This window comes from Mus pahari, chromosome 8 (genome assembly GCF_900095145.1).
Source record: "Mus pahari chromosome 8, PAHARI_EIJ_v1.1, whole genome shotgun sequence".
In the NCBI taxonomy this organism is placed as follows: Eukaryota; Metazoa; Chordata; class Mammalia; order Rodentia; family Muridae; genus Mus; species Mus pahari.
In genome coordinates this window covers 31,977,267-32,002,373 of record NC_034597.1, presented here as the reverse complement: position 1 = coordinate 32,002,373, position 25,107 = coordinate 31,977,267, and the positions used below count along the sequence as shown (strand labels likewise).

At 44.0% G+C, this 25,107-nt stretch overlaps 2 protein-coding genes across 4 annotated transcripts in view; one reads left to right on the top strand and one right to left on the bottom strand.

Moving 5' to 3' along the window:
- The window catches only part of Dydc1 (DPY30 domain containing 1), a 15,408-nt gene extending 11,481 nt beyond the window's left edge, over positions 1–3,927 (bottom strand). The window contains exons 1-2 of the mRNA XM_021202847.1: positions 3,781–3,927; positions 3,220–3,321 (exon numbers count right to left, since the gene is read on the bottom strand). Of these exons, the coding sequence (XP_021058506.1) occupies positions 3,220–3,321; positions 3,781–3,927 (249 nt within the window). The remainder of the gene's footprint in view (positions 1–3,219; positions 3,322–3,780) is intronic.
- Positions 3,928–9,757: 5,830 nt separating this feature from the next.
- On the top strand, positions 9,758–23,667 carry Dydc2 (DPY30 domain containing 2). 3 transcript variants are annotated; one of them, XM_029541919.1, is made up of 5 exons: positions 9,758–9,812; positions 13,174–13,224; positions 18,810–18,965; positions 19,290–19,412; positions 23,312–23,667. In XM_029541919.1, exons 3-5 carry the CDS (start codon positions 18,819–18,821, stop codon positions 23,459–23,461), a joined length of 420 nt encoding a protein of 139 aa, XP_029397779.1. In that variant the 5' UTR covers positions 9,758–9,812; positions 13,174–13,224; positions 18,810–18,818; the 3' UTR covers positions 23,462–23,667. The 3 variants fall into 3 exon arrangements, with proteins under 3 accessions (XP_029397779.1, XP_029397780.1, XP_021059818.1); XM_029541920.1 differs by lacking the exon at positions 13,174–13,224 and having other exon boundaries at positions 9,762–9,920; XM_021204159.2 differs by lacking the exons at positions 9,758–9,812; positions 13,174–13,224 and adding an exon at positions 13,556–13,760.
- The last annotated feature ends 1,440 nt before the right edge of the window (positions 23,668–25,107 follow it).

The window sequence follows — 25,107 nt, the reverse complement described above, 5'->3', positions numbered from 1 at the left end:
GAAGGAAGGAAGGAAGAAAGAAAGAAAAAATTTAAGATTGATTCTTCTTGGTACTGGAGAGATGTCTCAGTGGTTAAGAGCACTGACTGCCCTTCCAGAGGACCTGAGTTCAATTCCCAGGAATCACATAGTGACTCACAACCATCTGTAATGAGATCTGATGCCCTCTTCTGGGGTGTCTGAAGACAGCTACAATGTACTCATATACATAAAATAAATAAATATAAAAAAAGATTGATTCCTCTTATCACAGCAAAATTTCTTCATAAAACTTAAAACAAGACTGCAAAAACTATTAAGTATCTAAATAATCCATTTGTTGTCAAAGCAAGGAATGGTCTTTGCCAGTGTGAGTTAATTTAAACAATGTTGATTTCCATGTTCATTTTTTTTTCTTTTTACTTTAAATTCAGTGTATATCTCCATTCTCTTGACTTCAGATGAATCCAAAGAAATGTAGCCCCTTGCAAAATTAGTTTGTTTGCATGATTAGACGTTTGGTGAGAATGCTGGATGTTAGGTATCAACCCTGGGACAAATGGCTACCTGAGGTGTCTAACATATAAAAGTATACCTGGTTGCCAGGTTCTACCAGAATCCCTCAATCCCTCTCTCTCACAGAGTATGGTTGGCATACCCCACTCCCTATGCTAAAGTTCTCAGCCCTTCCCCCGGCTGCAGTTCTACACAATGCAGACATTTCATTATCAAGCCCTCCGTGTCTACCCTTATGCTCCTGACTCTCCCTTTCCCCCTACTCTTTTCCTCTCTCCTCACTCTGGCTCAGGGTGTTCACTCTGGACTCGCCCAGATGCCCCTGCCTCTGACTGTGCTCTCCCTTCATCTACAAGAAGCTTTCTCCTGCATCTGACCTAGAAGCAGTTACATCCTTCCTCTTTCTTTCTTTTTCTTTTTCTTTTTTCTCTTTTCTTTTCTCTTTTTTATTCACTGCTCAATTTGTTCACACTGGGAGCCCTAGCAGGTATCAACTAACAAGTCGAAGGTTTCTGAGCATTTTCTTTCAGCCTTTGTTGATTTTTGTTTGCTTGCTTTATTTTAATTTTTGACAGAGTCTTATTATGCAGCCCAGACTGGGAAGATCCTCTTCCTTCGGCCTTAGCAGTGCAGGGGTTATAGGAATGCACCACCATGCCCAGCATTACCTCTGGCTTTTGTTTAAGAGAGGATGTTCCCAAGGCTGCCCACAAGTTACTAAATGAAACTGGAAAAGACCTCAAGGAAGAGATCCAATCTTCATCCTCCAACTGACACACTTCAGGGAGCAAGAGAGAACTCTCTGCTTCTCATGGCCGCCCACTCCCTGCTAAGCCCCTCTCAGCTGGTTCAGCCTTCCTTCTCCCATCTGCTTCTGCTCACCAGAGCAACATCTTTAACCAGCCATAACATCGCCTCTAGAATGTTACCATACACCCCACATGCCTGGCAAGTGAAATGCTTTGGGTTCAGGGGCTAGAGAGATGGCTGAGCGATTAAAAGCACTGACTTCTTTTCTGAAGGTCCTGAGTTCAAATCCCAGCAACCACATGGTGGCTCACAACCACCCTTAACGAGATCTGACTCCCTCTTCTGGAGTGTCTGAAGACAACTACAGTGTACTTACATATAATAAATACACAAATCTTTAAAAACAAAGTCAAAAACAAAAACAAAAAAAATTCATCAAAGGCTATTACATGAGCTAGGCGTGGTGGTGCACGCCTTTAATCCCAGCACTCCGGGAAGCAGAGGCAGGCGGATTTCTGAGTTCGAGGCCAGCCTGGTCTACAAAGTGAGTTCCAGGACAGCCAGGGCTATACAGAGAAACCCTGTCTCGAAAAACCAAAAAATAAAATAGAATAAAATAAAAATAAAAATAAATAAAAATTAAAAAAAAATGCTTTGGGTTCAACACACTGCGGATTAGCTTTGTTAGCTAACATGGCTAGGAAAGTGATCACGTTCTGGTGTTGCTAAAGTTTATTCAAGTAGGATAAAATAGATGAGTAAAAGAAAGTGGAGTATCTTTCCTCGGTGAACTCACTGTCGCAGAGAAGGAGAACTTCTGAGACTTCCTGCCTCTCTTCAGCAGGAGACGGACTAGCAGCAGAAGCTGTCGAGGAGGACCGGTCCAAGTAGACAGCACTATTATGAACATCGGTCTCCAAACGTGCATCACACAGGTTGGGTGTCTTGCTTCAGAGATGCTTTGGACTAGATCTGCTCTACATCTCCTAATTTTGATATATTTACATATCTCTAATATGTAAATAAAAATGGAAAGATGCCTTAGGTATGGTACTGAAGCCTACACATGAAATTCAGTTATGTTTTACCTTCTACCTGAAAATAATTATATACCATATTTTAATGATTTTTGAGTGAAACAAAGTTCAACAGAGTGGAATTTCCCACTTTTTGACATCATGTAAGCGCTCAAAAAGTTTCATATTTAGGGACTTTTTGGGACTTTTTTTTTTCAGGTTAGAGATGTTCAACACAGAAAGCTTGGTCAACCCATTCTTCCATCCTCTACAGTATTATTTCAGGCCTTCACCATTCTTTCCATCCCTCTGACCTTATCACTTCATTCTTCGTGTGTGTTTATGATTGGTTCTTACTTTGTCAAGAAGGTAGAGACAGTAGCACACAGTCTTCTTTCAACCTGTCACCAGCTGACACAGCCACCTATACAGAGGCCACCCATTCTCTATCTTTGAAATACAATAAGAGGCACACATTTACTTGTTTCCCAGGCCCATTTTCTCTTATTCCTGTGGACAGAAGGCTCTAGACTATTTTTTTTTCTATTCTCTACTGTCACTCATTGTGCTCTGTGTGTTCCTAAATCAAAATAAAAGCCATTACTCTTCCCCTCACGAGCTCCATGAAAGCATCATGCTCACTCACCATCTCCCTCCTTACCTACCTCTCTCCACCCCGTCCATTCTTCCTACACAGCGCGCCTGGCCTTGGAATGGGCACCAGCTCAGCAGTGGGGGCCCTTGACTGCTGTCCCTTGGCTTCACTGTCCCCTTGGCTTCTACCACAACGCACTCTCTAGGCTGCCCTATTATCTCATGCGATAGCCTTTTCCAAAAAGAAAACCAGAGATACTAGAGAGTCGTGTATAAGTGGCCGCAGATGGTCGGTGTATCCGGATGTGGGCTGCGCACAGCAAGGGTGATGTTCCCTTCAGCCACATCTGCCCGCTTATCGCACCTGCTGAAATAAGAGTTCCTCTGCTTTGAGTCGCTCCAGCATTTCCTGCTCCATCATGGCTAATTCTTTCTCACGCTCCAACGCAATCATTTCTTCCTGTCTCTAGCAATTGGTTAAAAAAAAAAAAAAAAAAGAAAGAAAAAGCAACAGCACACAATCAGAGATCCAACAATCTTTAAATGCAGCTGCAGGAGCATCTCAAACACAAACATGAGAAAGCAGGTTAAGCAAATGATGGTCTACTTGTAACTATTCAACAGTTTGGGAGAGTTTTAGGTTTTAGCTGAACAAAGAACACAGAATTAAGATTATACTATAAATATAAATGAAAAGCAGAAAAAGAAAAACTGTATAGATAAATATATCAACATACTTGACATACTTAAATGCAACAGAAAAAGACAACACAGAGAAGAAAATATTTAAAATCAAAACAAACTTTCTTTGAGTTTTCTCCCCTATTTTTATATATTGTAATAGAAAAACAGATTGAACATAAAAATATAGACAAGAACTAATTGTTATGCTCTTCTAATTTCCTAAAAGGAGATCTATATTTACCATTTGCTCCATATCCATGTTTTCCTTGTGCTTATAAAGCCAAAAGGCTAAATATTCAATTGGATCCAATGGGCGAACTCTGGCAACTTCTGTGAGACCTTGAGTTAGGCATGTCCCCAGGCACTTTTGAAGATAGCTTGATTCCATTTCTATCTCCTAAATAAAACCAGCTACAGAAGTTTTTGGTTAGAGCCAAAGTGTTCCGAGTAGGCACAGTTAAAAATAAAATGAAGCTGGGCACACATCTTTAATCCCAGCACTAATGAGACAGAGGCAGGTAGATCTCTGAATTCACGGCCAGCCTGGTTTACACATCAAGTTCCAGGACAGCCAAGGCAACACATAGAGAAACCCTGTATTGAAAAACCAAAACAAACAAACAAGCAAACAAACCTTCACAGGACCAAGGGCCTCCCTTCCCACTGATGACAGATCAGGCTCCTTCAGCTCCTTCAGTCATAAAGGACAACATTTAATTGGGGTTGGCATACACTTTCAGAGGTTCAGTCTATTATAATCATGGTAGGAGCATGGCAGTGTCCAGGCAGACATGGCTCAGAAGAAGCTGAGAGTCCGCCATCTTGAACTGAAGGCCTCCAGGAAAAGGCTATCATCCTCAGGTAGCTAGGGGGAAGCTCTCAAAGCCCACCCCCACCAGTGACACACTTCCTCCAACAAGGCCATGCCTCCTAACAGTGCCACTCCCTGAAGCAAGCATATTCAAACAACTACATTCCCACTCCCTGGCCCCCATAGGCTTATTCAAATACATAAGTCTATGGGGGCCATACCTAGCCACAGAATAATGCAAAATACAATTAGTCCAACTTCAAAAATCTCCATAGTCTATCACAGTCTCATCGATGTTAAAAAAAATCCAAGTTTGAAGTCTTTACTGAGATTCATGAAATCTCTGAACTGTAATTCCCTATAAAAATCAAAGTCAAAAATCAGATCACATGCATGGCATAGTATATATATATATATATATATATATATATATATATATATATATATATAAAAACGGTCCATTGAACTGAGCGCAGGATCCCCAATGGAGGAGCTAGAGAAAGGATCCAAGGAGCTGAAGGGGTTTGCAGCCCCATAGGAGGAACAACAATATGAACCAACCAGTAACCCCAGAGCTCCCAGGGACTAAATCACCAACCAAAGAATACACATGGTGGGACTCATGGCTCTAGCTGCATATGCAGCAGAGGATGGCCTAAGTCGGTCATCAATGGGAGGAGAGGCCCTTGGTCCTGTGAAGGCTCTATGCCCCAGTATAGGGGAATGCCAGGACCAGGAATGGGAGAGGGTGGGTTGGTGAGCAGGGGGAGGCGGGAAGGGATTAGGGGGTTTTCAGAGGGGAAACCAGAAAAGGGGATAACATTTGAAATGTAAATAAAGAAAATATCTAATAAAAAATATATTACCATTCCAAAACATCACAGCAAGGAAACACTGGACCAAAGCAAAACCAAAAACTCCAAACTCCATATCTCACTGTCTGATATCCAACTCCTTCAATGACTGCAACAAACTTCTTTCTCCTAGAGTGGTTCCACTCCCTGTTAGCAGCTTTCCTCGGCAGGTATTCCACAGCTCTAACATCTCTAACATCTCGAGATATTCAAGGCAACCTCAACTTTGCACCTTCTTGTTCCTATGTCTGTGATCCACACATGACCTTCTGGGCTCCTCCAAAGGGCTGGTGTCACTTCTTTCTCTAGCTCTGCTCTCTCTTTGTAGCACTCTCTGCTCTGGTTGACTCCACTCCACTGCTGCTGCTGTTCTTGGTGATCACCCCATGATACTGGCATCTCCAATTCACTGGAATCTTCTGTTGCAACTAGGCTTCACCAATAGCCTCTCATAGGCGGTCTTCATAGTGCCAAGCCTCAACTTCTTTGTATGACCCCTTCAGTCCTGGGCCATCAACTGCAACTGAAGCTGAATCTTCATCAATGGCCTTCCCTGGTCTCTAATAGTACCAAGCCTCCGCTGCTCTCCATGACCCCATCATGCCTTCAAAACCAGTACCACCTAGATGATTCTTGAACATTCCAAGTCCAGCTGCAGCACCAAGTACAACCTTGACATCTCTGGAATGCAGCTTCTTTGTACACTCAGAGATCACTTCCTATATTTCACTTCAGTAATGCTGGTCTCTTCTTTTTTTTTTTTTTTAAGATTTATTTATTTATTATATGTAAGTACACTGTAGCTGTCTTCAGACATTCCAGAAGAGGGAGTCAGATCTCGATACGGATGGTTGTGAGCCACCATGTGGTTGCTGGGATTTGAACTCTGGACCTTCGGAAGAGCAGTCGGGTGCTCTTACCCACTGAGCCATCTCACCAGCCCACTGGTCTCTTCTTAATCACCACTAATTTCTTAACTCCAGCTAACCAGCATCAATTGCCCCAGTAGTCCCTTCTATTTTTCACTCTAGAGCCAGAGCCATGTGACTGAAGCTGGCGAGTTCTGCTGCTTCCTGGGGTTGGAACATGCCTTTCTTCTTCTATGATACTATCATCAGCTTTTCATTTTCTAACTCCTTCACTGCCTGAGCTTAGCTCTCCTGGAACTTGCTCTGTAAACTGAATTTCAACTCAGAGATCTGCATGGCTCTGTGTCCTGACTTCTGGGATTAAAGACATGTACCATCACACCTGGACCCAAGCTTTTCTTTACTTAGAACTTGCTGTGTAGCAGACTGGCCTTGAACTCAGATATCTGCTTCCTCTGTCTCCTGGGATTAAAGGTATGTTCCCCAAAGCCTAGACCTAAGCTTTTCATGGCCACTGTTCCTCAAGATCTGGATCCGGAGCATGTGTCATCCTACATCAAGATCCGAATCAAAAGCCTGTGTCTTCCAGCCTTAAGATATGGATCACAGGTGTGCCCTCCATTTCTGGATTGTAGTTCATTCTAGATTAAAAGTCCAAATGAGAAAGATAACAGGTAATAATACCTAACGCGACATAAATATTGCTTGTTCAACTGCAAACACATAAACAATGGCTGTGTGGGATCTTACCCCAAGGTCACCTTTCCCTTAATCTGTTAAATATCCTTGAACACAGGATTTAGTTCCATTGCACTTCCTGGTGCCCCTTTATTACTTGAACCATATGTTTTGTGTTGTTTTTTTTTTTCCTTTTAGTCTTGCTATGCTTGATCAAAACAATCATCTTGAGAGTAATCCAGAGGACAAAGTCTACGCTGGGAGTTTCTGAGCCTTTGTGCAATTAATCTGAGTCTTTTCACCTGAGTCTCAGACAGACCCTTCAGACAAGGGAAAACAGCAACACTTGTCACCAAAACATAAGAAAGATCTCCAGAAACACAGGGTCCCCAATGGAGGAACTAGAGAAAGTACCCAAGTACCTGAAGGGGGCTGCAACCCTGTAGGTGGAACAACAACAGGAACTAACCAGTACCCCCGGGGTTTGTGTTTCTAGCTGCATATGTAGCAGAAGATGGCCTAATCGGCCATCAGTGGGAATAGAGGCTCCTTGGTCTTCCAAACTCTATATGACCTAGCACAAGGCAAGGCCTGGGCCAAGTAGTGGGAGTGGGTGGGTAGGGGAACAGAGGTGGGGGGAGGGGTATGGGAAACTTTCGGGATAGCATTTGAAATGTAAATAAAGAAAATAATAATAAAAAAGAAAAAAAATAAAATATTAAAAAAAAAAAAAAAAAGAAAGATCTCCAGAGTTCAAATCACCCTCAGTACCAATGTTTTCCATGTTCCTACTGTGATGAACCATTAAGTCCCACTTAAAGCATTCCATGGCTTCCCAAATCAAAAGTTCCAAAAACCACAGTCCTCCAAACAAGAACATGGGCAGGCTTACCACAGCAATACCCCAGTCTCTGGTCTCAGACTTACCACAGCGACACCCCAGTCTCTGGTCTCAGACTTACCACAGCGACACCCCAGTCTCTGGTCTCAACTTCTGTATTAGTCAGTATTTCTATTGCTGTGAATCAACACCATGACCAAGGTAACTCTTACAAAGGCCAACATTTAATTTGGGCTGGTGTACACTTTCAGAAGTTCAGTCCATTATCATCATGACAGGAACACGGCAACATCCAGGCAGCCATGGCAAGGGAGGACCTGAGAGTTCTACATCTTAATCTGATGGCCTCCAGGAGAAGACTGGCATCCTCAGGCAGCTAGGAGGAAGCTCTCAAAGCCCACTCCTACAGTGACACACTTCCTCCAAAAGGCCACACCTCCTAACAGTGCCACTCCCTAGGCCAAGCATATTCACACCACCCCAACTTCCCTTTAGGCTCACCTCAAGCTCTTCCCTGACATTTTATAGTCTGGGCTCTTATTCCTGCCATTCTACATATCACACTCTGTACTTTCCCATCTCAATTATCCTTTCCTTCCTCTACTCTTGGAACAGACCCCCTCGCCTTCAAGACACAGATCATTTCCCACTCCAGAGTTTTGTCAAGCAGTATAAGGGAGTTTCTCCTGTTTCAAGTAGCTCCTGCATCCCTTGTCATGCTGCCTAAGAAGTGTATAACAGTGTGAGTATGTGTGTGCATGCATGTTTGTGTATGTACACATTCAAAAGTGTGTGTGTATGTGTGTGTGCATGTGTGTGTGTGTGTGCACCACAATCTCTCCATGGTGTCACATGAGCAAATATATGCCCACTCCTAGCTGGTCCCTGTCTTTTCAGATATGAAGGCAGATGCATGAGTTTTGGGGGATTGACTATTTCTATTTACCTCATATAGGATATGCAGATGGACAATAACTGACCAAACAAATGATTCCACCCAAGCCCAGAATTATGACACAATGATATTAAAAGATCAGAATATGTTCACCATTGCAGTTCTTGACTCCTGTCTCAAAGGTGCTCACTCAAGACTGAAATGACATGAGAACATGGTATTCATACATTATGACCATATCAGACTGAAACACCACTTGAATATCCAGATAGAGGGTCAATTACATACAATACTATGGAACCCAGAGACAATATAAGGGAATGGAGATGCTCTCTAAAATAGGGAGTGGTATCCTTGTGAGTCACAATGCAGCAGGAGAGGGTGATATAGAAATTGCTTCTGCTACCAAAGGAATATACACATGTATGTGTAAGTGTAGCCCTAGGAACTGACCGGAGCTAGCACAAATGAGCTGATTTCCAAGTAGGTTGGCACTGGTGTCCTAACCACATAGAGAAAAACATTGTGGCAACTGACTGGGCTGTGTCTCCATGGTGCTTCTTCAGTGGGAAATCCTCTAGAGATAAAAATCACCATGTGGACGTATCAATGTCATTTGAAGTTCAGTTACATAAAACATGGAAGATACTCTTTCTGCTGCTCCAAAAACATAAACATAAAACAAAAACAAAAACATAAAACCTGGGAAAGGAACAATGGTTGTCAAGGAGGGCCCTCTGATCTAGAAGTTAGTCAGGGTCTATCTGGGACTTCTGGCAGCTGCTTAGCATTCTCAATGGGGTTTTCATGAAGTCCCTCCGTCATTTCTGTAACATACATGTCCTTGTCATGTGAGGAAACTCATAGCTGTCTCTTCTGTCCTAAGAAATGTTATTTCCCAACAAACACCAGTGTGCATCCAACTCCACAGAAAGAAAGTCCGTCCCCACAGAAACACCTGCCTCTGGACTGGAGCAGCTGCTCTGAGCCACTGAAGGAGGTCCTCTGCCAAGGTCTGGGAGGAGGTGCTGGATTAGCACTCAAAACTACAGCAGACCTAATTCAACTTCAATTTCTGAGAAACGATGAATAACTGTCTTATAGTATATTTGTGCTGGAAAGTAACCCGTTTGTCTAAAAACAAATTTCAATCAGGCAGCCACCAACCTAGACACTTAGGTTAGTTTTCCTATTGGGTGGCTAGGGGGCGGGAGAAGGGAGGAGGAAGAGAAAGAGGAGGAAGCGGAAGAGAGGAGAGAGAAGGGGAACTAACCCTCTCTCAGACTCCGGGTTGAGACCGCCGCCTCCAGGTTGTGACTCGCAAGGTGAGAATTTGACAACTGCTTCTGCAGAGACACTAGAGAACCGGTTCGAAGGAAAACGCCCCAGCCTCCTTGGTCCACGCAGCGGATGCACGTTCTGGCCCCTTGCCAGTGAGTCGCGTCCCGTTGCCTGGCAACGAGAGCTCGCTCAAATGTAGCGCTAAGGTTCCATTGCTACCTAATCAGTGGAGGCAAAGAGAAATGAAAGGGGAATTCGCACAGCAGGGGAGGGGGCGTACTCTAGACTGAGCCCCGACTGCGCGCTGTAGGGGATGGGGCACGCAGATCGGAGAACCAGATTTAAGGGAGAGGAAGCATTGTGGAGAAACAGCGGGACAGAGCCTTGGAACCTAGCCGGCATAGGAACCCTTAGATAGGTGCCCTGTGGACCAGCAGATCTTTGAAAGTCAGGGGAGACTCCTTTGATCCCTGGGGATTAAAGCTGCAGGCTTGTTGGCTTGGTAATTTTAAGACTCCACACCTTTCAGAGCAAAAGTAAACGCAAGCAACTTCAGGATACCCAAAGACACCCTCTGCCAGACCCTCCTATGCACTTTCCCCTGATGTGTTTGGTTAGTTTTTGTCAACGTGACACAAACCTAGATATATCTTGAAGGAGGAAATCTCAAATGAAGAATTGCCTCCATCAGACTGACTTGTGGGCATGCCTGTGAAGCGTTTTCTTGATTGCTAATTGTGGGCATATACCCACTATGGACAGTGCCCATCCTTGAAAAGATGGACTTGTGCTGCATAAGAAAGGTAGCTGAAGCCGGGCAGTGGTGGCGCACGCCTTTAATTCGAGCACTTGGGAGGCAGAAGCAGGAGGATTTCTGAGTTCTAGGCCAGCCTGGTCTACAGAGTGAGTTCCAGGACAGCCAGGGTGACACATAGAAACCCTGTCTCTAAAAGAAAAAAAGGAAAAAAAAAAAAAGAAAGAAAGAAAGAAAGAAAGAAAGAAAGAAAGAAAGAAAGAACGAAAGAAAGAAAGAAAAGGAAGGTAGCAGTCAGCCAGGGAAAACAAGCCAGTAAGCAGCATTTCTTTCATAGTTAACTCTTTCCATGCTCTTGCACTGAGTTCTTGGCTTGGCTTCCCTTGATGACGACTGGCTGGAATCTGTAAACCAGATAAATCCTCCCCCCCCCCGTCTCCCAATTCGCTTTTGGTCACGGTGTTTACCAGGGCAAGAAAAGCAAACTATGGGCATGGCATTGCTCAGTGGTAGAGGCTTTCATAAATGCAAGAAGGGACACTGATGGATCAACAACATATGAGCCCTTCCTCTACCCACCTACCCCCAACATCAGAGCACTCAGACATATTTACTCAGGACTTAATATGTGAGTGTACTGGCTGGTTTTGTGTGTCAGCTTGACACAGGCTGGAGTTATCACAGAGAAAGGAGCTTCAGGTGAGGAAAGACCTCCATGAGATCCAGCTGTAAGGCATTTTCTCAGTTAGTGATCAAGCGGGGGAGGGCCCATTGTGGGTAGTGCCACCTCTGGGCTGGTAGTCATGGTAGAGCAGGCTGAGCAAGCCAGGGGAAGCAAACCAGTAAGAAACATCCCTCCATGGCCTCTGCATCAGCTCCTGCTTCCTGACCTGCTTAGTTCCAGTCCTGACTTATTTTGGTGATGAACAGCAATGTGGAAATGTAAGCTGAATAAACCCTTTCCTCTCCAACTTGGTCATGATATTATGTGTAGGGATAGAAACCCCGACTAAGACAGTGACAAATGCCAGAGGTAGTACCTCAGAGGGCTTGTCACATTTGAGCAGTGTAGCAGCCACTCAATAACCCAGGCATGGAAAGATGTTCTGGGAAGGCAGCTGGTGATTCTGTGCTGGGATTCTATGAGAACAGATGCGTGGCTGGGAGTGGCATTGGGGATTTTGTCAAGTCACACATATATTGAATCTGAGATGTTGGAAGTTGCACTTCACCAAACCCATCAACAATTCATCATCAGATCACACAGAGAAGCAAGGATGTGAAGACTGTTTATCCACACACTAGCACAAATAGAGCATGACTTGCCCTAATCCCCATCCCCCAGCCTCCACACCTACCTCAAACTTTGGCTTTAAACACAAATGTATACATGGCTAACCCTTCTGTAGATTCAATTTCCTTGTCTTCTGACTTCTAGGAGCTATGTTTGGGCGTGATCTTGAGTCTCGTGCTACTTCTTTTGTGTGCTTTGTCTCTGTGTCATGCTCCATGTCTGCCCTTAATTACAGCTGTGTCTGTGTGGTGCTTTCAGTGAGACTGATGGCCATTGGCTCGTATATTTGGATGCTTGGTTGCCAGTTGCTGCAACTGTTTTGAAAGGATTTGAAGATGCCTTGTTGGAGGAGGTGTGTCACTGGGGGTGGGGTTTCAAAAGCCCACGGCAGGCCCAGTCTGTCTGACAGTGCCTCCAACTTGCAGATAAGATGTAAGCTCTTAAGAACTGCTCCAGGACCGTGCCCGCCTACCTGCTGCTATGTTCCTATTCCCGTGATGGTTGTGACTCACCCTCTAAAACGGCAAAGCTTCACATTAAATGTGTTCTTTTACAAACTGTCTGATCACGGTATCTCTTCACATCAATAGAGAGATAACTAAGACATCCTGCTTGTATAATACACTCCCTATTTCAAGATCCTTAATCACAGTTGCAAAACTCCTTTTAGCATATAAAAATAACATTCACAGGTTCCAGGTTTGAGTTTATGAGCACCTTTGGAAGGAAAAATGTTAATACTGGAACAAGCCTTCAAGATGGCTCCTGTGCCTACAAATAGTGTTAGAGTCTTCTTACTTTCTGGCATAAAAAATTGTCTCTGACTGGTTATATTTCTTTGCTCTAATCCTGGAACCAAACTTTAGTTTTTTTAAAAGATTTATGATCCCTTAAGTTATTAACAATATTTAATCCCCCTTTGAAGCTGGGTATGGTAGAATACACCTCTCATCTATTATAGGGAAAGGATAGGCAAGGAAAAACACAAGTTCAACCATACTGGTCTACCTAGGCAACTGCAGGCTAGCCTATGCATAGTGAGACTGTCACATTAAAACAAACAAAGTGTGTTCATAGCACTCACTGCTTCTGGAATGTTTGGGTTTCTAGACTCTGATATTGGTGAGGGGTAGAATATATGTTTTCTGTACTAATGTCTAGTTATTCATTCTTAAGTTGAAAAACTGGAAATATGGAGGCTAGGTTCTAGGGACATATGTTGACAAAATCTTGTTCCATAATAGCTCATGTTTCTTAATTCTTGCTGTATGCCAGCCTCAGTGCCTTTCATGTGATTAATAGCTCAATCTGTTCTTTCAGTATTATGAGGGATGTATTTTACTTCTGTTTCCCAAAGGGCACCCAGACTCTGAGACACCGAGCAACTTGCTGAAGATCACACAGCTCTGTAAGTGGCAACACCAGACATGGTCGGTCTGGGTGCAGGTATCGAGGATCTGCTGTGGCTCTGCTCTGGTTCACTGCAGCTTCGAGTGTGGGATTCTGTCTGGGAGGGCATCATCTGCCACGCTTGACACCTGTTAGGAAATCTAGGGTCATCAGTTCCACCTAAAGCGATGCTGTGGGATTGTGTGTCAGCAGAGGTTGACAGGCCCATCCTTTTCTTCCTTCTCTCTCCCTGTGAAGTAAATGAACCTCTGTTGTCTGTGTCATAGACGAGCTTCCAACCTCACAATAACACAGCTTGCTGTGTACCCAGAGTTTCTCTCCGGGACCTTATTTTCTCTGTGCTTAAGGGTAAATATGTGCGAGTTGGTTAAAATTCTTCACCACCCTTGACTAATAATGTGCCAAATCCTCTCAAGACTGATGGCCACGGGGACTCATGGCCTGACATACTACAGCTGAAAAGGCGTAGGGAAGAAGCCTGCTTGACTGTAACAGCTAGTGGCAAGTGTAATTTGGCTGGTTCTTCCAAGAAAGGTATGTGATGATTTGGATCTTAAATGACCCCCAAAACCATGTGCTGAAGCCTTGCTTGCCAGCCTGTAGTGTTAGCTCCAAAGGAAATTTCAGTTGCTCAAACTCCAAAAGGCAATCCAGGTATCCAGAAATGGACTCAACTTGAACTATAGGAGGGTTTCTAGTAACTGATAAAGGCCAACATGCCTTAGGAACTTGTGCAGCCAAAGCCAATTCCTCTCTACTAAAAGAAGTATTTGCCCCTATCACTGGCAGGATGTGCTGCCTATTAGCATACCAAAGTGCATACTGGCCTCCAGGCTCCCTCAATATCACAAGCACCTGTTTCAAAGTTCCTGTTAGAGGTCTTCTTACCTTCTCTCCTACCCTAAACTTCCTTCCCTCATGGGCTTCCCTCCCCATCCCTTTATCCTTCTCCTTATAACCCTGATAATTTTTATATACTTTCCCTGCCCCTCTGTGTCCTCCTGTCCCATGCCCTGCTCCTGCTTCTCTCCTTGCCAGGTCCAGCCTGCTGGCCATGTTCAGTCATCTTTCTCTGTTTCCCCCCTCACCTCACACCCCCCCCCCCGCTCTTGACGTTTCTAGCTGCCTCTAGCTGTTTTCTCTCTCTCATACCTACAATAAGAGCTTTCCCTTAACCATACCATAGAACTGTCATGCTGTCAGTTTGTGCTTGTAGTACTGTTGGAAGCAGATGGAATCCTTAGAGGATAGTGTCTACGGGAGAAAGGTGCATCAGGAGGACATGTCCCGAAAGGGAACTGCAGGACTCTGACCTGCAGCTTTGTTCTTATATGTTGCTCCATATCCTGAGGTTTTCTCTGCTTTCCACAGGCCCAAAATCAATGAAGCCAAGTGACTACGACCTGGAACATAGCAAGCCTTGGGCCAAAGTAAACCTTGCCTCTTTAGCTGATTATCTTAGCCATTCTGTAATAGCAACAGAAAGTTTACTAATACAGAAAATTGGCACCAAGAAGTCAAGCTGATTGCTTTGATGACTCGCTAATGTGCTTCGGAAATCTTTGGAATTTGAAGCATTTGGAGAAGCAGGCCTACAATGCTATATAAGCAAAACTTGATGGGCAGTTCTGGCAAGGGCTCAGAAGACCAGAGTGTCAATAAGTATATAAACTGATGCTATGCCTGACTGATGTATGGTTAAGAGGAGGGTTTTACTATAGATGTAAGGGAGAGGACACAGCCAGAGACATCTGGAGAGTCCAGAGCAGCGAGAGAAAGGAGCAGGCTGAACAGGGCCAGCAGACAGATCTGGTCATGAGAACGCAGGAGCAGAGAGATGAGAGAAGGAACTAGGTGGGGGTAGAGAGGAACTGAGAAAAGATGACAGAGAAAAAGAGAGAGAGGTGGAGAACATGAGAGAGGGGGGAGGCAGAAGACAGAGAGAGCACAAAGCTGAAAAAGTGGAGTTATAAGAATGAGTAGCAGCCAGGCATGGTGGCGCACTTAATCCCAGCACTCAGGAGGCAGAGGCAAGTGGATTTCTGAGTTTGAGGCCAGCCTGGTCTACAAAGTGAGTTCCAGGACAGCCAAGGCTATACAGAGAAACCCTGTCTCGAAAAGAAAACAACAACAACAACAACAACAACAACAACAACAAAAGAATGAGTAGCTAAGAGAGGGAAGGAAAGGGATGAGCTGAGGGAGTTCAGGTGGGGGTGGGGAGTGAGAAGAGTAGTCTGGACTTTGACAAGCCTCCTGGGTGCTTGATAGCTGAGGGAGGCTGGAAGCATGAAAGTCCTTTGGTATGCTAATAGAAACTACAGGTGGCTATTTGTCCCTTCTGCCTTTTGGAATTCCAGGAGCTGGAGTTTCCTTTGGACCTGACAATAAGAATGTGAAGAGAATGTGGAGCCAATAGACAGACTCCCGAGGTTTCAGGTAGAGAGAAGGGCTCTACTGAAAACTGGGACTAGAGGCCCTTTGTGTTGTATTCTAGCAAACTACTTGTCTGCGTTTGTCCATGCCCTGAGACTTTACATGAGACTGACTTTAAATGTAGGACTGACCTGGCAGAAGAAGTTTCTAGACAGTACAGCATTCAGGCTGCTTTTTGCCAGATTTACCGTGAAATATGGGAGTAAAAGGTGAGGATGAAGGATTTGAAAAGCTTGCAGTGAAGGAGCGTTGCAGTAATTATTAATGATGCTCTTTGCTACCCAGACCCAATCAGGGTAGGGGCCCCTGGGGCTGCTCTTCCCTGGCTCTGACATGGCTGGTTCTCTGTCTTCTGCAGCTCTCAAGCCTGCATCCATTTCCTTTCCTGGCATGGCAATTCTCAATCCTTCTTCCCGTGATTCCCTTGCCCAGGAAATTTAAAGTCCCACCTCTGTCTCCCTGCCAAGCCATTAGCTACCCATTAGCCCCTGGCAACTTTATTTACCATTTAGAACCAACTAGTAGCAGGGACCCCTCAAGAGTGTCTCACACTCACACACACACACACACACACACACACACACACACCAGACGTGCAAATTCCCATGTAATTTAGGAACCTAGTTAACATATTAAAAGCAATAAAGCAAATCCACAACAGCCCACAACAGCCGAGGGGAGTCTTTACAGTCACAGCCAAGCAGGAGGCAATTGCAAAGGAAGTCACACCCTTAATGTGGCAGGCATAACTTTACTCTCCATGAAGGCTTCCAATGAAAGGAGTTTTAAGTGGAAGACCGGGCAGTGTGTGACAGGGACAGAATTGCTGCAGGCAGCTTCAGAGAGGGCAGTATCTGAGGCTGTGAGGGTGAAGCCAAAGCTCCGGGAGAGGACCCAGAAAGATAGAGATGGCAGAAATGTGGACAGCGGAGCTAGTCCCAGAGAGAGGCCATGTGGACTGTAGCCAGGCAGGCATAGACAAGAGTCTGCCCAGCACTTAACTGCTCTTATAATGCCACTACACTAACAGACATGGAGCCACAGGACTTAGGGTTTGCCTCTCTGGGCTTTGGTCTTGCTGTGCTTGGATCTCTCCTTTTCCTGTTTTACTCTTTAGTAGAAAGTTTTCTCTGTGCAGCTGTCTCTAGCTCTTCTCCCTCTTTCTCCTCCTCCTCTTGTTCTCTTTGTACTATTGAGAATAAAACCTGGGGCATTGATTATGTATGTTGGCCAAGTGATCTACCGCTGAACTACATACCCCTGAGAATGTTTCATTTTGAAACAGGATCTTACTATGATGCCAAAGGACTTGAAGTTGGTCTGCCACCTAGGAAGGCTTTGAGCTGTTGATCATCTTGCACTGGACTTCTGAGTAACTAGAATTTTAGATTTTCACCATCAGACTTGACCTCCATTGTTTCTTAGAAATAAGTATTAAGCCGGGCAATGGTGGTGCACACCTTTAATCCCAGCACTTAGGAGGCAGAGGCAGGCAGATTTCTGAGTTTGAGGCGAGCCTGGTCTACAAAGTGAGTTCCTGGACAGCCAGGGCTATACAGAGAAATCCTGTCAAGAAGAAGAAGAAGAGAGAAAAAAAAGAAGAATTATTAGTAATTTGCTCTTTTGATTTTTTATTTTTTGAGATAGTCTCACTATGTTGGCTTCAAATTCTTTTCTAATAAAATATCTGTATTAGTTAGGGTTTTACTGCTGTGAACAGACACCATGACCAAGGCAAGTCTTGTAAAAAACATTTAATTGGGACTGACTGGCTTACAGGCTCAGAGGTTCAGTCCATTATCATCAAGGTGGGAACATGGCAGTATCCAGGCAGGCATGGCACAGGCAGAGCTGAGAGTTCTACGTCGTCATCCAAAGGCTGCTAGTGGAAGACTGACTTCCAGGCAACTAGGGTGAGAATCTTAAACCCACACCCACAGTGACACACCTACTCTAACCAGGTCACACCTCCAAATGGTGCCACTCCCTGGTCTAAGAATATGCCTCTAAGTCCTGATTCTCTTGTCCCAGCCTCCCAAGGTCCAGGATTACAGACATGTGCCACCTGAACCCGATGGTTTTGATTGCTGCAGAGTCAAACTCAGAGTTTTCCCTCAGAGGAGACTTAGGACTTGGCATTTTGAGCAGTGCTAGGACTGTTAAAGACTTCAGTGTGAGGCACAGTTGCACATGCCATAGTCCTATCACTTAGAAGACTGAGGCAAGAAGATGACAAGTTCAAGGCCAACTTGGGCCACACTACAAAAACCTATTTCAAAAACCAAAACCCCAAGCCAGGTGGTGGTGGTGGTGGTGGTGGTGGTGGTGGTGGTGGTGACAGCAAACACATTTACTCCCAGCACATGGCAGGCAGAAGCAGGCAGATCTCTGAGGTTGAGGCTAGCCTGGTCTACTGAGTGAGTTCCAGGACAACCAGAGCTAACACAAAGAACACCTGTCTCAAAAAAAAAAACAACAACAAAAACAAAACAAAAGACAAACAAACAAAAACCAAACCAAAACAACAACAACAGCAAAAGACTCCAGAGACTCTTGAAGATATTCTGAGTATATTTTTCATCGTAAATACTCCTCTTTTGGAGCCATCAGCAGTATGTTGTGATTCAGATCTTAAAGATTCCCCCAAATGGTCACATGCTAAAGGCTTGTTTGTGGATGTGGCAATACTGGGAAATGGCAGAGTCCATATGACTCCAAGGAGCCTAGTGGAAGGAAGTTAGGTCATTGGGTCACCATGCTGGAGCCCCTCCCCCTCTCTTTGTGTGGGGGTGAGGGGGTGGGGAGTTGGTGTGTATTTCGTGGGAGGGGTTAAGAGTGTATGTCCCTCCCTTCTTCTTTTCCTCCTCCTTTCTTTCCATTCTTTTCCTAAAGTGAGTTACTCTTACCCACCATGCACCCTTTCTTACAATGTTCAGCCTCATTATAAGCCAAGAGTGATGGGGACCAAATGATCAGAGAGCCAAGCCTTTCCCTCTTCAGTTGAAGAGATCGAGCATTTTGTCACAGTAAGGGTGATCCAGAAATATTTCTTATTTTTCCTGGAATGAATCTAACTTGTTAGAATGGATCTACTTTAAAAGTTAAATTGTGCTTGTAAAACAGAGTATCTGATTCTGTGTTTCCTAGGTCCCCAGCATGGAAACTGCCTACCTGAAGAAGTACTTTGGAAACTGCCTGACCCAGGCGCTGGCAGAAGTGGCAAGAGTGCGGCCCAGTGACCCAATAGAGTACCTGGCTCACTGGCTTTACCATTATAGGAGTATAACTATAGCTGAAGAGAAGGTGTGTTGTGTCCTGCGCCTGCTTAGGGAGGGTGCGGCTTGCTCAGAACAACTTGAAATCCAGTTATAGTCCTGAGCTGGCCTGGAGAGTTTTTGGCTCATCTACCTTCTGAGGATTGCTTTGTCCCAGCTGTCTCTGAAGTACGAAGGACTCAGGGGGGTAAAGAGGAAATCTAGCTTAGTGGAATTGGGTTTGCAGCTACTGGCTAGCTAATGCTTGCAATAGGAAGTTCAGTAGACCTTATTGGCCCGGGGCCTATCTTACATGAGGGAGGGCTCCTTTCTAAGGGATGTGACCTGATTTATCTCTGTCATATTACCCTAGAGAAGGCAAGAGAAGCTACAGCTTAAGGAAGCACATGACAGAAGCTCTGAAGAAGCAAAAACAACAGAAATGCTGAAAGAAGAAGGCTATCAGATTCAGCAGAAGTGTGAAAAGTGTCACCAGGTAGGAAGGAAGAATGGAAAATTCAGCTCAGCCTCTATCAGCCAGGGGTTGAAGCTAGCCTGAGCCTGCTTGTCCCTCATAGTCACATATCAAGCCTGCCCTCTATAATGTAATACAGACGTCCGATACCAGCTCCAAACAGTTGAAAGCAAATCTCCCTCCTTCAGATTGGCAAGCAGAACTTTAGTATCCCAGTCTTTTCTACAAACCCCTAAAAAAGCTGTGCTATTTTACACAGTCCCTGGTTAGAGAATTCACTCAACTTTAATGTTGGAATTGACACCAGATAAGATGTCTTAATAATTAGTTATGTCCTCAATATCCTTAGTGAGCCAAATTGGGGGACACTAAGCTTATTTACATTTGATGCTAAGACATACAGTAGTCTAATAAACTCTCATAATCAATAGGCTTATCTGTAAGGCTTGCGTGTCTTGTCGATAAATTAAAAGGAAAATACACTAAGTTTGGAAGCCTGCGCTACACGGTACATTTAAGGTCAACCTGACAGATTACAATCTTAGAGAAGAACTGAAACTATCTTTCAGTGTTAGAGAGTTGGCTAGTATGGACAAGTGCTAACTACAGTCCTAGAGAATAAAAGGAGGGAAGGAAGAGGGGAAGGGAGAAGAGGAGAGGGGGAGAGGGAGATTGTTTCTGTAGCCCAGGAACTCCTTGTGCTAAGAATTGCAGCCACATTCTACCACACCTATCAGAACGTTAGTTTGATAGTACTTATGACAAGCACAAGGATCCAATCCATGTACTCCATGGTAGCTATGAATTTGGGTGATTGTACTGCAATATAGTTTTTGTGTAACTCAACTGTGTAGGTCTCAAACTTGAACTCTGTAGTTGACCATGTTTTTGCAGTATCTGAAGGTTGGGCATGCATAAAAGAGAGTGCGCCCTCCAGGGTCCATTCTTTGGACCACCTTCTTTGCTGCTGCATTACTGGAGAAAGCTTCGCTTACACTAATTACACTAACAGTGTGAACTGGCCCTCCATGTTTTCCTCAGAAGGTTTTTGCACCCTGTAGCAAGGGTTAGATAAACAAAAGACATGCCATTCTTTTCCCAAGTGTGAGAGGAAGCCCTTGTAAAGGAAGGTGGGAAATGAGAGCCAGTGCCGCCCAGATTGTGTAAGCTTTTATTTTTTGAAGTGTTAATAGGCAAGTTGTAGTCATGGACACTGATTGCCTTTGTTAGAAGCCTGGGACTCAGTCAAGCCAATCAGATTGCTTGCCTAGTCTCCTGACTCAGATGTGTGTTAATATCCAAATCCAAGTTTGAAAAGATTAGGAAAAAATGGTGAGGGGTGGAACAAGTAACCAAAATTGCAGGTCTGGTTCCTGGATGACTTGGTGTGAATTTCAAATTACTGCTTGCTATTGTTCACCTTCAAATCCACCTCAAAATAGTGGAAAACTTGTTTCAGACAGGCCTAGGATAACTTACGTATTATTTCAGATGACTTGCTGTTTTACCTACTATGCACTTTCTTTCAAGATTGGTCCTTTTTTGGGTGGATGGGTGATTTGGTTTGGTTGTTTTGGGTTTGTGGCATGTTTGGTTGTTTTGTTTTGTTTTTGAGTTGTTTGTTTGTTTGTTTGTTTGTTTTTGTTTTGTTTGAGACAGGTTCCTATTTTGTGACTCTGGCTTGCCTGGAACTCTCAATGTAGCCTAGGATGACCTTAAACTTATAGCAATCCTCCAGCCTCAACCTCCCTAGTGCTAGGATATCAGGCATAAGACACCATGTCAAGTGTACTCTCTTAAAACTGTGCTTGGATCTAAGTCTTTGAGCTTCTCAGATCAGATGTTGCTAGTAGACGTGGATGTATCAAAAGAGGAGTAGAGACTGAGTGCTAAATGTGGTAGGAGCCATATCCAAATGGGACTGTCATGAGAATGTCATGGAGGACATAGCTCAGAGTTCAGCCTAGGAAGAAGTTTGCAAACATGGTCTTCAGTTGGTTTCCATTTACTAAGCAGAGGGACTCTAATGAGGCAATCCATAAGATACAAAGCATCCCCATTACTTATATAGATCTGAACCACACAAACATCTTAGAAAACATTTTCTTAGACTAAACACAAGTATTTGCTGCATAGCCTCAGCACTGTGAAGTTAAAAAGGTCTCTGCAGAGATTCATGTGGCCAGGTGTGTCATAGCACGCTGCTGTGATCTGTGGGGTTCACACTGTAGAATTGACTTCTGGGGCTTCCATACAAAGACTACGTAGAAGTAACCCATCAAGTTTCAGTTCCAAGTATTCTTACCTTAGCCAGGGACTGCAGGAACATTACTCCACACATCACTGGGGCTTTGCTTTCTTTGGTTTCTGCATGTAATGTATTTGAGTGTGCACATGTGATTCTGTGTATGGGGGGCATATTTGTGTGTGGTACGTGTTTGCACATGCACATGCGTACACATGAGTATGCAAACCTAAGGCTGATGTCAGGAGACTCCCTCGACAACTCTCCACTTTATTCATCCAGGCAGGATTGCCCAGTTGGACACAGCTTGCTGAAATGGTTAGTCTAACTAGCTAGCTTGCTCTTGGCACTGGTGATTTACCCACAAAACCTTCTCTTCAGCCCTCTCGTTGTTCTTCTGGGCATGCCACGCCCAAAGACAGTGCTCACCACTACTCCACTCCTTCCTTCTAACCTTGTGTTCTTTCTACCCTCTCTGCTGCCTTGGAGGAAGTGGTAAAGATGTTCCATTCCAGGCTGAGCATCAAAACAATCAAGTCACCTTTTCTCAGCACCTTTTTTTCTCAGCTTCAGGTTGAATTATTTCTATTGATTTGCTGTCAAGGTTAAGCCTTTTTTTTTTCCTCCTGGGGCCAGCATTCTATTTAGGAATTTCCATGATAACCTTCTTTTTTCTTTTGTGTGTGAGTGGCTATGTAAATATGCCTACATGTGAAAGTCTCAGGTGCCGTTCATCTTGGGTTTTGTTTTCTAAGATTTATTTATTTTTACTTTATGTTAATGAGTGTTTGTGTGCCAAGTGCATACATGACTCATGGAGGCCAGCAAGGGTGTTGGATCCCCTGGAACTAGAATTACAAACAGTTATGAGTGTCCTTGTGACTTCTGGGAACCAAACATAGGTTCTCTGCAAGAGCAGCAAGCTCTCTTAACTACTGAACTCTCTCTCTAGCCTATTTATCTGAGGCAGGGCCTCTCACTGGCCTACAGGTTAATGATTAGGCTGACCGGCCAGTGAGTCCCAGGAATCTGTCTGTCCTGGCTTTCCCAGCACTGGGATTACAAGCACATGCCCCCATATCGGATTCTTTTGTTTTGTTTTGTTGTTTTGATTTTGGCCTCATTTTGGAGATCAAACTCAGAGCCTCCTGCTTGAAGAGCAGCTTCTCTATTGGTTGAGTGATCTCTCCAAAGTCCTCTATGATTTTCTAAATGCAGATATATTTTTCCACTCTATAGAGTTCCTCTATTTCCATTTTCTTGACTGTCCTTCTGAATTTTCACTTATTATGTCTGTGTTTCTCCCTTACAATTTTGAAACTATTGTCTAGCTATTTTAAATCCCTGTCTGTTATTCCAATCATCCCTGACAGACTGAAGTTAATGGCTCATGTTTGCCTCCTTCTTCATCTGTCTAGTAATTTCTATGTGCATGCTGTTGTTATTTTGCAAGGAGTCCAGAGTATACGGTATTAGCTTTTACCCCTGCAAACTGTTGACTCCCTGGTACATCACTTTGATCCCAGTGAGACTGATCTCATGATTCTTTGGAGCAGGTTGATTTCAGCTTTGTTCTTTGTCGCAGTGTCCAGCATAAAAATAGCAGTTCTGTGTGCTTGCTATTTCTATGTTTAACATCAACAGACACCTTCTTTCCTTTGTGTTTTCTCTTTAGGAACTACCCTCGACCTCTTTTTCCTCAGACAAGACCCCAGCCCTGCAGGAAGACATGGCACCCCTTGAGGAGAAGACTATGAGGCAGGAATCTCAACCAGGTGCCTCGCATGTGATTTCTGAGGTGTCTCCAAGGGCTATTCCCTCATAAAAAATTTAAAAAAAAAAAAAAAAAAAAAAAAGCCTGCAAGAGGAGCACTCATCTCATCTAAGATTTAAGAGACTAAGAAGGAATGGGAGGGGTCAACTGATTCTCTGGTCTGTTAGCCATAACTACCTTTAATCATGTGAAGTTTTGAATTAGCTATTAGAGAAAAGTGAACTCAGAACAAGAATTAAAAATAGTAAGTCATCAAACCAGTGAAGCCTTTTTCTCCTGACATTAGAGAGTGAGAGCATACCCTTGTACTGTACTCATCTTAACTTTAGCTGTGCTTTGCAGTCAGGGCTCTGGTGATCCTTACCTGTATCCTGGAGGCTGCCAGTGGCAGATGCTTTCTTCACTCTGTCACCACTTTAAAAAAATATATTTCCATTTTTTATTATGATAAAACACATGACATAAAATTTATATCAGTAACCTTAACACATTCATATTGTACAACTCTTCCTACCAACCAGCATTCAAACTATTTCTTTGCCTTGTAAGGCTGAAATTCTGTCCCACTAAATAATAACTTTATCCCCAGCCCCAAACCCTAGAAACCATTGTTCAATTTTGTCTGGGTTCTTTTGACTATTCCAAGTACCTCATATAGTTGGAATCATATAGTAGTAAGGGAGGGGGACTGTGTGTGTGTGTGTGTGTGTGTGTGTTAGATTTTGAAAGACTCACAACATGAGGACTCCCCCACATTCTGACTCAGGAGAGGTGACACTCCAAATCACTCATGAGAAATGGTCTTGATGCAAAGGGCAAGAGGACTTTTATTCCAGGTGCGCTCTGGGACCCACAGTCATTCACTACGCAGGGGTAGAGGACCATGGGCCTCGAGTAGCTGTTGGAGGGGGTATTTAAAGGAAGAAAACACAACTCAAGGGGGTGGGGAGGGCATTGTTGGAAAATACCAAAAATACCAGTTAAGAGTCATGAGGGAGTGGGAGTCAAGATAGTTTCTATGAGTCTCTAACAATAGCACATTTGCATAGAGGATTCCAGGAGCAGTCAGGGTGGGTCAGGGTGACTTTCTTTGAAGGAACACTCCACAAACCCTGGAAGCAGGTGGGTGAGGAATGTTGCTATCTGTTTTATGATTAGCATGCCTTGGAACATTGAGTCACAAAGGTCACATTCTCAAGCCTGGGCCTAAAGGCCTAGAATTTATGGTTTTATGTTTCACTTTTTCAATTTCCTTTAGAATTCTGTAGCTATCCTTAGTGTTCTAGTGGCTAGGATTTAGAGCTTTTATTTGGCATACTATGTCCTCAGGGTTCACTCATACTTAACATGGATCAGAATTTCTCTCCTTCTTAAAGCTGACCAATATTCTACCCTAATATGGAATGCACAGAATATAAGCATTTAATCGTGCAGTTTGTTGCCTTGTGGATGTGAGAAATAATTAAGAAGGAAACTGAAGGGGATTCATTTATTCACAGGAGAAAGAGACTAAAATAAGGGTCATCTAGGATGATTGCTGTGTTTTTTGCTTGCGTCCCAGGAGTGGATGGAGTGATGTGCTGAGTATATGGTACCTGTGAATGGGGCAGGCATGGGAAAAACCACAAAAGAGAGCAGCAGCCCTGGTATACTGCTCTCCCAACCCTAAGAATAGTCAAAGACTCAAGCTGAGGCCT